Source organism: Eremothecium sinecaudum, chromosome III (genome assembly GCF_001548555.1).
Source record: "Eremothecium sinecaudum strain ATCC 58844 chromosome III, complete sequence".
NCBI lineage: Eukaryota > Fungi > Ascomycota > Saccharomycetes > Saccharomycetales > Saccharomycetaceae > Eremothecium > Eremothecium sinecaudum.
In genome coordinates this window covers 120,041-134,263 of record NC_030894.1, presented here as the reverse complement: position 1 = coordinate 134,263, position 14,223 = coordinate 120,041, and the positions used below count along the sequence as shown (strand labels likewise).

The following is a 14,223-nucleotide window of genomic DNA, read 5'->3' as shown; positions in this document are numbered from 1 at the left end:
AAATTCAATAATGAATGCATCTTTTGTGGTCAAAAACACAATTTTACTTATGAACAATTCAAACCCATGAATATTCAATCAATACTGGATTAACACGGATAGTGAAACTTCAACGAAGCTACTATTTATTTAAATATATAAAAATAATAGCCACTGTTTCAATCTTCATCCACTCCAAATACGAACTCGCTATTTCCAATACTTTCCGTACTTTGCTCCCATGGCTGAGCTACAACAGTAGATTTATCTTTCAAATGCTTCTGCAGAAAATCAAGTACAATGGAGTTGATTAATGGGGATTCTAGTAAATATGCATCATGGCCATCTGAAGAAACGATTTTTTCTAGTCTACATTTTAGAATATTCTTCGCTAGTAGTTCTTGTTCTTGGTAAGGAAAAAGACAATCTGAATGAATACCGATTACTAAAACTGGCTGACTGAGTGACCTTAGAGCCTTACTGATATCTCCATTATATTCTGGGCGATCTCGAGCAAGATCATGAGTATCCATCTTCCGTGTTAACGCAATATAACAGTTGGCATCGAACCGCTTTACAAATTTAGAACCTTGATAACGCAAGTACGACTGAACGGAGAAATATGTCTGTATATCATTACATGAAATCTGTTCCTTTAGCGAGTTCTGGGATGAAACCAATGTCGCCGAAGATGTAGAGTACTTTAATTTCAGAGAGTCATCGCTGCTTTGGGGCGAGATTTCATTTTCTGCTTCTGGTCTCGAAGATGAAGTTAACCCATCATTGTGAATAGCATAACTATGGCCCCTCAATGAAGTACGGCCATCCTTCTCACATAACGGTGGGGGTCGCCCTTCAACAGTTGATGGTGTTGAACGAGAGAATCTGCTCTCAAAGCTATCCCTCGTGCGATAAGTCATTAAGCCCGAAATACGAGCACTTGCCAATCCACTAACCGGCGGATCATCCTGTGAATAATAGCCACCACGGTACTTTTGGTCACTGTAGATGCTTTGCCTTTGTAACTCAGACCAAGCCATGCACCATGCCGAACTCTGTGCAGTTGTCGCCAAAGCAATCACATGCTGTACGTATTCTGAACCATAAGTCGCAGCCCACTCCAGAGCAAGCATGCCGCCCATAGAACCTCCGATCACAAATGCGATAGAATTCACTCCCAGTGAATCTAAAACAAGTTTATGGGCGGCAACATCGTCTCTGACGGTACATAGAGGGAATTCAGGGCCATATGGCAGACCGGTGACAGCGTCTATTGATAAGGGTGAAAAAGAACCATATGGTGAACCTAATGAATTTAAACATATAATAAAACTCCTAGATGGGTCAAGTACCCTACCATTGCCAAAAAGCGGGGCCCACCAACTTGTAATGTCGCAAGCGCCGGTCAGTCCATGACATACAACAACAACGTTATCCTTTGTTTCATTCAAGCTGCCCCAGGACTTGTAAGCAACCGCAACATTACGAACTTCAATTCCAGATTCTAAGCGCAAAACAGGGATTTCAACAATATGTTGATCTTTAACAAATTTAAGAAAAGGATTTGAGCCATTTAGGCTCTCCGGTTTGATTTCCTCCAGAACCATTCTAATACTACCAAATATTTCTCAGGGGAAGTAAGACCAAAAAGGATATCTTGTATATGGAAAAGAGTATTGAATTTGGTTTATTATGCTTAATATCAACTTTATATGCATCACCTTCTCATAGATATTACTTACTGTCATTAAGTTGTGGCTCTTCTTTTGCTTTTGCAGGGGAATATCACGTGACAGTTACAACATCCATGAATCACACAAATCTTGCTAGCGTTACGAGCTAGCAATCATGTCCTTTGTATGCTCTTGTTCACTGGTAGTTTGTTCTTCTTCAACTAGCCCATCTTGTTGGGAAAGTAATTTATTCAATTCAGAGTTTGGATCTTTAACCAGACTAGCGTAGGTACCAGTTTCTGCAACATGCCCATGCTTGCTTAATACAATGACTCTTGAACTATACTGGATTGTACTAACCCTATGCGCAATAGAAATGGTTATTTGATTTCGCTGTGCTCTTGCAGTTAATGTTTGTGCCACGACTTGTTCACTTTGTGAATCTAGTGCACTTGTAGCTTCATCAAGAATCAAAACTGATGGATCTAGAAGGAAAGCACGGGCAAGTGCAACACGCTGTTTCTGGCCACCGGATAGCTGGGCACCTCTTGGTCCAACCATTGTGTTTAGGCCATCTGGAAACTGCACAATAAACTTGCTGCAGTTGGCATCTGCCATTGCCTTGGCAAGTCGTTGCTGATCTGAGGCAATCTCTTTGGGCAGGGTATAAGTGATATTATCTAGAATACTGCCATTGAAAAGCATAGGCTCTTGTTGAACAATTCCAAGTTTTCTACGGTATTTACGCAGGTTAAATTTCCTGATGTCCTCGCCACCGATTGTAATGGAACCAGTATCAACATCATAGTATCTCATGAGTAGCGTTGCTACTGTAGATTTACCTCCGCCAGAAGGCCCCACAATACAGACGTGCTCACCAGGGTTTATTGTTAGGTTTAAGTTCTTGAAAACATTGTGAGTGGATCTGGTTGGATACGAAAAATCGACATTTTTAAAGCTTATGACCTTATTTTCTAGGGAATCTGGGCCCTTGCCTCTTGTTGGATGTATTAAGGGAACTCTATCATTTAATTCGAAAACTCTAGCAGCGGCTCCAGCACCTTTCATTAGCTCAGAATAGAAAGTGGAGAGGCCGAACAGAGAATTTCCTGTATATGCGGCATACATCATAAAGCTTGACAGTTCTCCAACTGTAAGGAAGCCAGACTTTATCATCGATGAACCAACGAAAAGCAAGGAAAGAAGTGCAGTGTTTCCAACAAACATAGTAGTACCAAAAAAGACTCCAGATGTGGTAGCTTCTCTGAAACCAACTCTAAAAACACTTCTGACTTCGTTCGCATAACGATTAATCTCCTTACGTTCACCGCCATAAGCCTGGATTGTTTTCATGGCACTTAACTGCTCCTCAGCCACTTTTGTCAACCCACCTACTCTTGTTTGTAGCTCACGCGATAATGTTCGAATCTTCCTACCATATATCATAGCCATGATCACTAGTGGAGGCCCAAGTAGCGCCATCACAGCTGTCAACTGCCATGATATATAGCTCATCATACCGAATCCAACAAGACCTTGGATTATCGCCCGTGCTCCATCCGATGTATTGTGTGTGATAGCTTTTGAAACAATATTGGCGTCCGTAGACAACCGGGAAATCAGATCCCCAACACGATTGACGTCAAGAAAAGAAGCATCCTGTTGCAGTGCTGCCTTCATAGTTCTGGTCCGTAATCTTGCAACCATTTGTTCCCCAACAACCTTTAAAATGATAATACGACCCATATTAGCCACTGCTCCAATAACGAACACTCCGCCAAGAGCACCATAGAATTGGTTTTCGGTTAAACCAAAAATCAGACCGTCTTTTTCCGGATCATCCTCATCCTTTTTAGCATTATCCAGTAGCTTACCGACAACGCTGGGTATCGTCATACTAACAGCACCTGATATTATAATCAGTATCAATGCATATATCAACGATTTACTTTCCGGCCTAGCCAACTCTAACAACCGCTTAATATCATCCATACTAGAAGCTGTAGATTCGGAAGGCGAGAGTTTTAACTCCGACTTAGGACTAATATTAGCTGCCTGGGACACCTTTGATATAGGAGTAGAGCTCTTCCATCTTCTTTGAAGGGTGAATTGAGCATGATATAATCCACGTGACATCCTTGGTTTAGGATATCCTATCTTAGGAAGCTGTGGAAACCCATTATATCGCAAGGAAGATACTAGATAGCGTTTATAAAGTAAATGGGTTAACATCTTAACAATTAAATGCTTATCTATAATGATTCCCTTGGACTTTTTGCGTTGTTTCTCGTTAAACGATGAACTTGATGTTTTTTAAAACAAGCTACTTTTAAAGGCCTACGCCTACTACTCACACCCAGACACAAGTAATTATTATACATGGAATTATTAGAAGAAAACTATCAAATGAGTACTTAGATGCTAGGAAGCTATGAAGCGATATGCATTAGCTTATATCTCTAAATGGTACTCGTTAGTCCTGCATAAAAATTGGCAATTATCGGATATAGAAAGTGGCCTAACGTATCAGTATATTATCAAGAATGAGATGAATAAAAGATTTATCTATAACCAGCCAGTTTACTTTGAATTTATTAGCATCCCATTTTTGAAACGTAATCGGCCTAAAATCAGGGAATGGCTGGTAAATCCGACGATGCAGACGGAAATGCACGTAATGCTAAGACGATAAATGGCTTAGACTGAGGAAGTGAACTCATCTTTTAATGTAAGAGAAACATTTGTAACGTTTATGTGCGTGAAAAACTATCAACGCAGGAAGTAGCTTCAACATAGTTATCATTGTCTAATGGCATTTTGCGTTCCAGATGGTGAGCTTGGAGGCTGTGACGCTGGAAACATTGAAGGCTGCCAAGACTGCATTTGAGGGGAGCTGCAATTCGACATTGGGCTGCCACCAGCCCAGTTTCTTGTTGTTGAAGGTTGAGGTGAGCTCATATTTGATACGCGTGACATTTGCGAGGAAATTGCGCTATTAGGAGGAGCTGGGCGATGATATGGTTTTGGTGGAGCTTCGGGTATAACTGGTTGTTGTGAAAATGAGGGTTGCTGGTAATTTCTTAAACCGAATGATTTCTGATTCATATAAGCATTACGTGGGAGGCCCAAGTTCTGCTTTAAGCTGCTAAATGTCGGTGATATTTCAGCCAACCCGCTGCCAGGTGACAGTTTAGTTGGGCTATCAAAAGATCTAGGGGATCTATGCACCTCTCTATTCTGTGAGCTTTCTCCATATATATCAGCACTGTTAAAATCAAGGGTACGGCTGGCGCTTTCCTCTGATGCATAATGGCTCTGATCCTGGCCCGAATATATTGAACCGCCCGCACTGTAATTGCTCTCCGATTGTAACATGATGTTTTGCTCTTCCACGTAGTCTGGATCGAATATATTAGCTTCGTAATTTTTCGAGGCAATGAAATTATTGCTTAACCCACTCTCTGCGTTTTCCCGGCGATTTTTAGCTGTGGCCATGTCTTCGAGTGTCATTTTCTTTAAACCTTGGGAAAGGCCATAAATATCATCCATCATACCCCCATTAGCAATCGTATCTGTAAATTGTTCTTCATTTGGAGCATTATGGCTTTTCCTATCTTCAGAAATAAAATTATGGGTGGTATCATCTGGGCTAGGTTTAGCCGTCGCAGAGGGATCTTCACTAAATTTTTGAGAGGAAGACCGGAACGCATCATATGACTCCTCTGTAACATAAAATGAGTCTCGGAAGAGAATGGAGTCTGAGTTCCGAGGAGGAGCTAATGAAGCTCTTCTCACAGCGACTTCACTACCAAAAGGAGTTTGAGAGAAGCTGTCGTATAATTTGTCAAGATCAGCCCGAGATCTGCCGAGCTCTGGATAAGTTAATTCATAGCTAGATTCGCTTTGGTTTTTATTTACCATTGGCAATGGTGGGAGAATTGGAGGTTGCTCAGTTCCACCCGTTAACCGGACAAAATTATCATGCTTTGGATTCGGTTCAGTAGCACTGTATGGGAGTAAATTTTGTAATCTTCGATCAACATTATCCATTGGATAGGGTGGGTCACCGAACATATCGGAATTTTCCGAGAAACCATCCTCACTGCGATCTTGTGGAGAATTGCTTATCACGTCCAAATATGGAATATCTTGTTTTTTGCTAAGGAGCTCTTCAGATTCCGCAACACTAGGTGCACTCTGGCTTTGGTTTGAGATATTAGGGTATATAATCGTTGAAACCCTATTGCCATTAGGAGTAGTTTCGGGAGGTAAAAACACCGCAGATGGAACAAATCTAGGAGACTTAACCTTAGAGTCTTCTTTGGCGACAGGAACCAATGCAGGAGATGACAAAGCGCCCTTTAAGCCATCGTTCGACCCACAACCTGTATAACCTCTATCCAACTTAGTCTTAAGAAGGACCTTTATCTGATCCCTCCAGCTTTGTGCGTTCCAGTTAAAACAGGTGGGGTTGTTAATCAAAGGTTGCAAATCTTCAACCTGTAAATAATGCAAATGCGGCAAGGTTGGTAAGCTGTATAATAACGACTTAGGATCAACTCTATTAGCGTTCAGTGACTTCGGTCTTCCGTATAAACGGAAGACATTCATTGTAGGTATCAAAAATCTTATTATGGTGTCATAACCTGGAACTGCCGAGTGGATCTCGGGCATCAAAAAGATATCTGTATCTTTTACACCATTACCATCGGGAAATGAGACTGTACCCTCCACTTTTATCATAGTAGAAGAATCAATCATCATAGGCGATGATGGATAGATAGCGTAAGCTGCTCGTGCGGAAGTCACAGTGGCCATGGGCACCGCTTTCTTGTACTTTTTGTCCGATTCGTAGAAGTTTATTTGACCATACTCCGATGTCACTTTTCCCTTCTTTGGTTGAATTATTACAGCATAACATCTCTTCCAACGCATACCTGCGCCAAATCGGACATTAACCCATTCTTCGTAACCAAACTTCGTATCGGCAAGGATAACTCCGATATCGCTCAATAATGCTCCTCTTGTAGACAACAATGCTCCTGTATAAGCCTCCTGCAACGCAGTAAATTCGTATGAAGATAACCGCAAGGCTGCAAACCACCGCTCAAAAGATTCCTTATTGTTAAACTGCAAAAAGTACCGATTCTTCAAAGTTGTCGAAACAGTAATTGTATTTGGCAACTTTCGCTTCCCCCCCGCACCAACTTTATCATCATTTACTAATGCTTTGAAAGAAGAATCGGTAAAATTGATATACATGGGCTTAGAAGCCGCTTTAGTTAACTTTTCGGGATCGTACCCATGTATAGCGAGTTGCTTTGCATCCCACAGAGCCAACTGTGTACCAATTAAAACCCCGTAAACTTCTCGCCAAATACGTTCTGCCGCCGTACCATCACTATTCAAGTCCTTTAATACCAGAAATACACCTTCTTGGTAACGACGATGGGCCTGAGCTGACAAAAGTGTCACAATTGGCACCAATTCAGGAGAAATCCTACCTTCCGATCCTTTATCGCCACCGATCCCAGTGGAACTCCCTGACGCTTCAACGTCCGAACTCCTCATCTCCAACATTATCTAGTAATGCTCTATTAGCTGGTGATATTAACCTCTGAATCTTGAAGACGATGATCTAGTAGGAGAGCTGTCCCACCTTGCTAATTCTCACAAGTGTTGTTTAATCTGTCAGATAAGAAACACTAAAAACATGAATCGTTTCGTTATTATTAACAAAAGGCTTAGCAGGAAAAAATTTTGGTACTTTTACCGCCGCGACGTAAAAACGACAGATATAGAAGCATTTTTAAAAAAAATGTGGATATGTACAGTGCTGAGTAGATAGATCAAGTGTGGGAGAGGGGCTTAAGGTTAGGAGTGGCGCAGGAGGACATAGGTGCCCGCACGCAGTGGGGGATTTTTGGTTCGCGTCGCGCTGAGGTCACGTGACCCATTTATCTATAAATGGATGGAGATTCGTACTTGCCTAACTGGGGTTACGTCATTACTAAGCAAAGAACTATGCGTGGAAATTGTATGCAGGCATGGAACAATCGCTATTCCTTGCAGCACGGTATCTTTTATGTGTAAGCCAGAAAAGTGCTATCGGAAGTTGCAGACACCATAGGGTCAGTATTGCAAGCGATATGATAAGCTCCAGCCGAAGTAGGCGCCGATGCTGTGCGATTACGAGCAGGATCGAGCGCTTCATGGTTTCGCCAAGCGTTTGCATCATTGAATGGATGGACGAAGGGGAGGAGGACGGCTGCGAGTTGTCCGATGCCTGCTCATCGATTGCTGACTGTAGCTGACCTTGGTCAATGCGCGGAAGAGAAATGTGGGCATGGTCGTGTAGCCAGGTCAATCCCTTTTCCACGGAGCGGAGTTTATCGCTGATCACGCACCGTACGACTGTGTTCATTGGACCGTAGAGCGGGGTGTCCTTGAAAGTGCTATTGACGACCCCATCAATGTCATTAAGCAAAGTAGACGTGGTGTCGTTGAGTGATGATGTTGCGGTGGTCAGCCAACCGAACATATGGTCGTTGATGGATGACTCAGCGGAGCCGATGTAGCTGTTACTGGAGGCCGCCCATTGTTTCATGTCACCCGAAAGATGATCTCCAGTGCTGGACGCTATCTTAGATATGGCTGAATCTTGTCCCAAAAGAGATCGCTCTAATGACTGCAGTAGTATATGCTGCAGCAGACAAAGGAGGAGACCTGTGATTGCGACAAACAGGATGACTATAGCTCGCGGAGAAAAGATATATGCGGTCAGCCACCGTACTTCGTTTTCTTGGGAATGTGTACGGGCTAAATACCTAGCAAGCCACTTACCGGTATAGGAAGGAAACCTGTTGTAGATAGTTTGATGGCACTCAATTACGTCTATATCTTTGTAATTGTCACCGAAAGGGTCTATAGTATAACGCTTTGACTCTTCTCCAGCCTCACGCAGTTCTTCTAGTCGACACCACTGTCGATATTCACTCCAAGCTACTGGAACCATTGCTGCAATGGCACCCACCAATAACATAACAATTATGACTATCAGGGTGTATTTAAGGGTCTTATCAAGGTTGCCGTACAGCTTCTCGATACCGGGTCGATTGGCCGAACATACACCATTCTCACCCGAAGAATATATTGGGGGAACCTCCATTAGGTCAGTTGACTTGATCATACCAGTAGTGTTAACACTTTTGATGTCTGTTTTAAGTTTTTGTAGGGGAATTACAACCATGGTCTTGGTCTTGTTCTTCACTGTTTCAAAATCAGGAGTGTTCTTTGATAGAGATTGGAGCTTTTCATTTACACTTGATGGTATCTGAATCTTGCGTAATGCTGCAATTGTCAAATTAACTTTTTTAATGTGAGAGTTGATGTCTTCACCGTCACCATCGTCATCATCGTCATCGTTACGAAATAGGTCTCCAACTTTGTCTGTAACCTTGAGAACCTCGTTAATAACCTTTGAAAGAGCATTTAAACCATCGTCGATGTCATTTGCGGCCGTTATTACAGTACTGTTTACAAATCCGACTACCTTTTCAGCAGAACTTGTTGCCAGATCTACCGCGCCGTGAATAGCACTGAAAAGTAAACACGCTTGAGTACCCAACCATAATTCAACCATGAATACTACTACGAATTCAGCAACAGTGACTAGCATTGATATTAGAGCCAACGTAGAATCGACTGTAGCTTCAACAGCCTTGGTTATAACAAAATTACCCATTTTAGTCATATAATGAGGTGTGCCATCTCTTAATGAGTTGTAAAAGTTATCTATAGTCGTGCAATGATCAAGGACATAGTGTTTTGAATTTTCCAAAGAGCTTGAAAGAGTCCTTGCAAATAAGAACAGTTTTACAAGCGCCAGTGTAAGAATCAACGTATATCTGTTAATCCATATCTGCGACAAACGTTCACGAAGTACTAGGTAAGGCCTCGTTGTCGGCATATTCAATTATCTTGCTTCTGAACTACATACAAACTACCGCTAATACATTAGTAGCTAACTCAAGCACCGTTAAAACAGTTATATATACTATGCTTTTCTTTGTATGTCACTTGAAACAGATGTCAGACATTCCAAAAAAAAATGGCACTGACGCAGCTCACCTGGCCGACTCGTGAAACATGAAACGTAAAAACTTAACAAACAATTAATGATACTTAACACATATTAGGCTGAGTCGTTGTATAAATGGTATAGTTCTAATTACATGCTATTGGAAAACGATTCCATTGGACTACAAAATTTGCCATGCATCTTCACAACCGTGACAAAATTTAGAGCATGCAACAGAAGCTGACAAAGGATAATTAGATAAACCAATCTTCTCATCCACATATTCATCTGCAAATACATCCTGGCCTCTAGCCATTGCACCAACAAAAACACATATACTTTCATCGGAATCTAGCTTTCCGACATAATCTTGGACCCTAACTACTGGCGCCTCAAAGGATAACGTTACTTTACGACACTTTGTAGGAAGATGATCAGTTATAGGGTTTTTAATAATTCGTAGCAGCTTCTCTTCGGAGTTCACTGAACGAATCGACAATTTGTGCAGAAGTTGAACCATCAAACCTGAAAAACGTTTAAATGTTCTTGGAATACGGACGGTAGGATTCACCTCGATCAACACACCCTTGCTAGTTTGAATGTATACCTGTAACTTTCCTGCTTTGTTAATTGGAGAATCAAGTAAAGTTAATAAACATTGATGTGTAATATCTGGTCTAGCTTCACTAATATCTTTGCCAAGCTTTCTGAGTAGACCTTGGTGGTCATCACAGTTTAGCAAAGCGTATTTATCACCACCGTGACCACCTGAAAATATTTTATGTGTTTCCAGAGAAGCTTGCGATAGCACAACAATCAATCTTTGAGTTGTTTTGTCTTTTGAAGTTAGCACTGGTGGGGGTTGTGGTACCAGTGAAGCAGGTAGTGCTTTAGTTTCTGTACTATTTTTTAACGCGTCTCTAGTTTTAGAATCCTCAACCATTTTTAAATTGCTAGGGTAGTTTAGACGATTGTAGTAGAGTAGAGCAATGAGCTAAAACTCTTTAAACACTTTGTTTCATTGAGTTACAAGATCATCGCGTGAGTACTGAAGACCAAATGTAAGAAAAACTTTCAAATCATAATACACGAAATACGAGATGAGATGAGCTGAACATACTACATGGTGCAATTGATGACAGATAAGCTTACTCTGTAGCTCGGTTTGTCGCCTTGTTGCCTATTATCACCACATCTATCTTTGGACTGTTTTATTGCCCATTAAAAGCTCTTCGGCTTGTGTAGTTAGATAAATCTGTGGTAACTACTGTAGGACTACTACTGTTATTTGAATAGACTCATAGTATGCTTGGGTAGTGTCCTAAAACGAAATATAAGAGTTAGTTTTAGGAGTTTTCTCAGCTACTCGGGCACCAAATATTTTGCCTTAATTACACTTTATGGCTATTTCAAATATATGCCCGAAGAAATATTCGTCCGCTACATATATAAAGTACTTCAATAATTCTAAAAGTCTAGTGAACTTGTCGGAAATAATAATGGATATAGACTGGAGTGATGATGACTGCGACGATGATATCCTAGAACTGGCTAATAGACCGCCCAGGGCTACCCAGTTGTCAAACGTGCCTACTAGATCAGATGTATATACTCAACAGCTTCAGTTATCGACGACAGCAAATGTTGCTGGCCCAACATATAATAGTGCTGCTCAATTGGAAAATGAGCTTATGGCAGCTCGTGGAGAAGCAGGTATGCTACGAGATAAGCTGCTACTACTCGAAAAGGATAGAGAAAAGGAAAGAGAACGTTTACAGAAGAAAGAGAAAGACCTAGAGTCTGTGCACCAACAAGAGATCAATAAGCTAAGAGAAGAGTTACAAAGGTTGGAGGACGAGAGAAAGTTTCTGATGTTGGAAAAGCGTCAGCTGGCGAAATTCCAAGCTAATACTTCTCCGGTACAGCTTGCTGCCCCTAACCAGGCGCCAGGTGACTCAGTCAAGAAGCGTAAGGTGGATAACGTCATTACGAGAGAATTCGTCCCGTTAAACCCAAACCGTACAATACCAGATGAGTCTTCGTTATTCGTAGATGCTCTAGTGTTGAATAAATTACATGGTTGCAGTATGTCATTATTAGATATCTTAGACCATATCTGCCTGGAAAATACCGACGGCATTGGCGATATTCTACCTTTAGCGACCCGTGCTCCACTGGGAAAGCCAATTAGAATGATGTTGTTTAAAATGAAGGGTACTATGCAGCTTGATATGCTAGTTGATAGTTGTTTGGAAAAATTAGCTGTGCTGATTAGAGGCATTACATTAAAGAATGACTGCAAGTTTGCGGTACCTTTCCTTGTTGCATGTATGTACCAGATGATTCAATTCCGCCCTAGTGCTATCCATATTAATGCATTAAAGGATACTTTTCAATTCATTTCTGATCTGGCTATTACATACCAGCATCTCTTGAAGAAGCCGCTGCATGAGTCGCCGTTAAAATTGGACGTCAAACCTAATATTTTTCAGTATGAGTTCATCGATATATTAGCAATGCTCTACTGCTTTGATATCATGGAACTATGTATCAAACTACTGCTTCTGCAGTCCCCAGAAGAACAGCTACAATTTTTTGACAAACGCATTTGGGATAACGTAACTAAGATCATTCATCTGTCTCTATCAATGTCCTACAAATCTATCTTTAATGTCGTTTATAATACTGTGGAAATTATACATGGTCTTGCTCAAGTTAGCCTACCACAAGAATTTGCGAGTTCACAATGGTGGGACTCAATCCTAGCCAGATTGTTCCACGTATGGGCACGAAGGGTCAACGACAAGAATATTGAAGACAACGATAATATACATTTGCCTTTGGAATATAATATTTCTGGGATGATCCGCTGCCTAGGCGACAATGCTAACATTAAACTGCTGGAACAGTTAGTGGATTCTAAGGGCGTTAATTCTATTCCAGAGGTTGTCCACAAGCAATTCCCTAAAATGTCACGCAGTTGCAAGCTCAGGGTAGAAGAGTGGGGACTAAATCTTCAACTTACCATTGCAGCCATTTTAGAAAAGGTACTAACCAAACATCCTTCTATGTTACCCCATAGTTCAGTCCTAAGCCACACTATAAAACTTTTATGCAAAGAGCAGGAGTTTATGTTGGTACAGTGCTTAGGAAGTGACTCCGAGAACGCCGGTATGCGAATCACACTCATTGAAGAGTTAGTACGACTTATTTATCACACTTGGACACAGGTGGAAGAGCCTACGACCCTAATTAAGGACCTGCAAAACGATCTTACAATCTGCCTATGGCGTATCGTTTTCGGTAACGCTACTGGAGCCAAGGAAGTCGCAGAGCTGCAAGAAAGCTCATTACTTATAGACGCTATGCATAATTTAAAGGTACAGGAACAGATAGACTACTATGAGGATGCTCTGGATGCAGCCCATATCCCCAGCTTCCTTTCTGAGGAGCTGCAGAGGGACAAAACAGTTCACTGCGTCGCTCAATTGAATGCCGGGTGTTCATATAACTGTCGAGAACAGGCCAAATTCGTCCTCGAGAGAATAACCTCTCCTGAAGACGCTGACGCTCTATATCTCTCTATGGTAGCCGAATAGCAAGTCATTATTATAATATATGCTGCATTTTCCTTTGGAGTAAGTACAAACTAATAATAAACAGATTTTGTATATATTAACGTAACAGAGTAGAAATGTTAGACGTTACTTCCAAAATTTAAGCAGATTGTGGCTTAGCTTCACCGGATTGGAAACCGTTCTTGAATTTTCTTGCAACATGCTTCAAGTATCTCATTCTACCGGTACCAGTGGTTCTTCTTCTCTTAGCCTTAGCAGCCCAGTTGTAAGATCTCATCTTAGCAGCTGGGTAGCCACAAGAGGAACAGGTCTTCTTTTGAATGTGGAAAGAACGACGACCACATCTGTTACACAAAGTGTGAGACTTGTTGTGACGCTTACCAAAGGATGGAGTACCCTCTGTAATTAATATCGTTAGTATTCAAATCTTTTCTTACACGTGACTCAGATTAACAATCTTCACCCAGTATATCCACAACTCATATAGCATCATAAGTACTACTAAACGGAATAGTAATCATAGACTTTCACAGATTAAACTCGTATTAGAATCTCATCAAAATGTTATCAAAATCCCACAGTAACACTTTCAAAACACATTTTAAAAACCACGTCTTAAACAGCTATACCAATTCGTTCAAAAGGGATCATACTATCAATCTTCGTCAGTTTTCGTCTTATATCTAATCACATACTACCCATATTTGCTTATTATTGTCGATGTAAGTACGATAATAAAGTCCTATCTTCAAGAAGATGGGAGAAAACTTTTAATAAAGAGATGCCCTTGGTACTACGCAGCAGTACTGCCTACTAAGATTCGCTTCTTGGGATAGTATGTGGTGTATGGGTCCGAAATATCGAACTCTTTTGCGTGTCCCAAGCAGTGTCCGGACCCAGGTCAAATCCGGAC

The 14,223-nt window shown here is 41.2% G+C and overlaps 7 protein-coding genes across 7 annotated transcripts; 1 reads left to right on the top strand and 6 right to left on the bottom strand.

The window, feature by feature from the left end:
* Positions 1-158: 158 nt before the first annotated feature.
* On the bottom strand, positions 159-1,586 carry MET2 (homoserine O-acetyltransferase; the record flags this gene model as incomplete). The annotated part of the gene is made up of 1 exon (XM_018131585.1): positions 159-1,586. The coding sequence occupies one exon, from the start codon at positions 1,584-1,586 to the stop codon at positions 159-161; it is 1,428 nt and encodes a 475-aa protein (XP_017986527.1).
* A 225-nt stretch (positions 1,587-1,811) lies between these two features.
* MDL1 (ATP-binding cassette permease MDL1) lies at positions 1,812-3,884 on the bottom strand (the record flags this gene model as incomplete). Its single annotated transcript, XM_018131586.1, has 1 exon — positions 1,812-3,884. One exon carries the CDS (start codon positions 3,882-3,884, stop codon positions 1,812-1,814), a length of 2,073 nt encoding a protein of 690 aa, XP_017986526.1.
* Positions 3,885-4,451: 567 nt separating this feature from the next.
* SKG3 (Skg3p) lies at positions 4,452-7,232 on the bottom strand (the record flags this gene model as incomplete). The annotated part of the gene is made up of 1 exon (XM_018131587.1): positions 4,452-7,232. One exon carries the CDS (start codon positions 7,230-7,232, stop codon positions 4,452-4,454), a length of 2,781 nt encoding a protein of 926 aa, XP_017986525.1.
* A 442-nt stretch (positions 7,233-7,674) lies between these two features.
* On the bottom strand, positions 7,675-9,621 carry PRM1 (pheromone-regulated protein PRM1; the record flags this gene model as incomplete). Its single annotated transcript, XM_018131588.1, has 1 exon — positions 7,675-9,621. One exon carries the CDS (start codon positions 9,619-9,621, stop codon positions 7,675-7,677), a length of 1,947 nt encoding a protein of 648 aa, XP_017986524.1.
* A 292-nt stretch (positions 9,622-9,913) lies between these two features.
* On the bottom strand, positions 9,914-10,675 carry EMG1 (18S rRNA pseudouridine methyltransferase; the record flags this gene model as incomplete). Its single annotated transcript, XM_018131589.1, has 1 exon — positions 9,914-10,675. The coding sequence occupies one exon, from the start codon at positions 10,673-10,675 to the stop codon at positions 9,914-9,916; it is 762 nt and encodes a 253-aa protein (XP_017986523.1).
* A 556-nt stretch (positions 10,676-11,231) lies between these two features.
* LCD1 (Lcd1p) lies at positions 11,232-13,331 on the top strand (the record flags this gene model as incomplete). Its single annotated transcript, XM_018131590.1, has 1 exon — positions 11,232-13,331. The coding sequence occupies one exon, from the start codon at positions 11,232-11,234 to the stop codon at positions 13,329-13,331; it is 2,100 nt and encodes a 699-aa protein (XP_017986522.1).
* Positions 13,332-13,449: 118 nt separating this feature from the next.
* RPL37A (60S ribosomal protein eL37) lies at positions 13,450-14,012 on the bottom strand (the record flags this gene model as incomplete). Its single annotated transcript, XM_018131591.1, has 2 exons — positions 13,450-13,709; positions 14,006-14,012. 2 exons carry the CDS (start codon positions 14,010-14,012, stop codon positions 13,450-13,452), a joined length of 267 nt encoding a protein of 88 aa, XP_017986521.1.
* Positions 14,013-14,223: the final 211 nt, after the last annotated feature.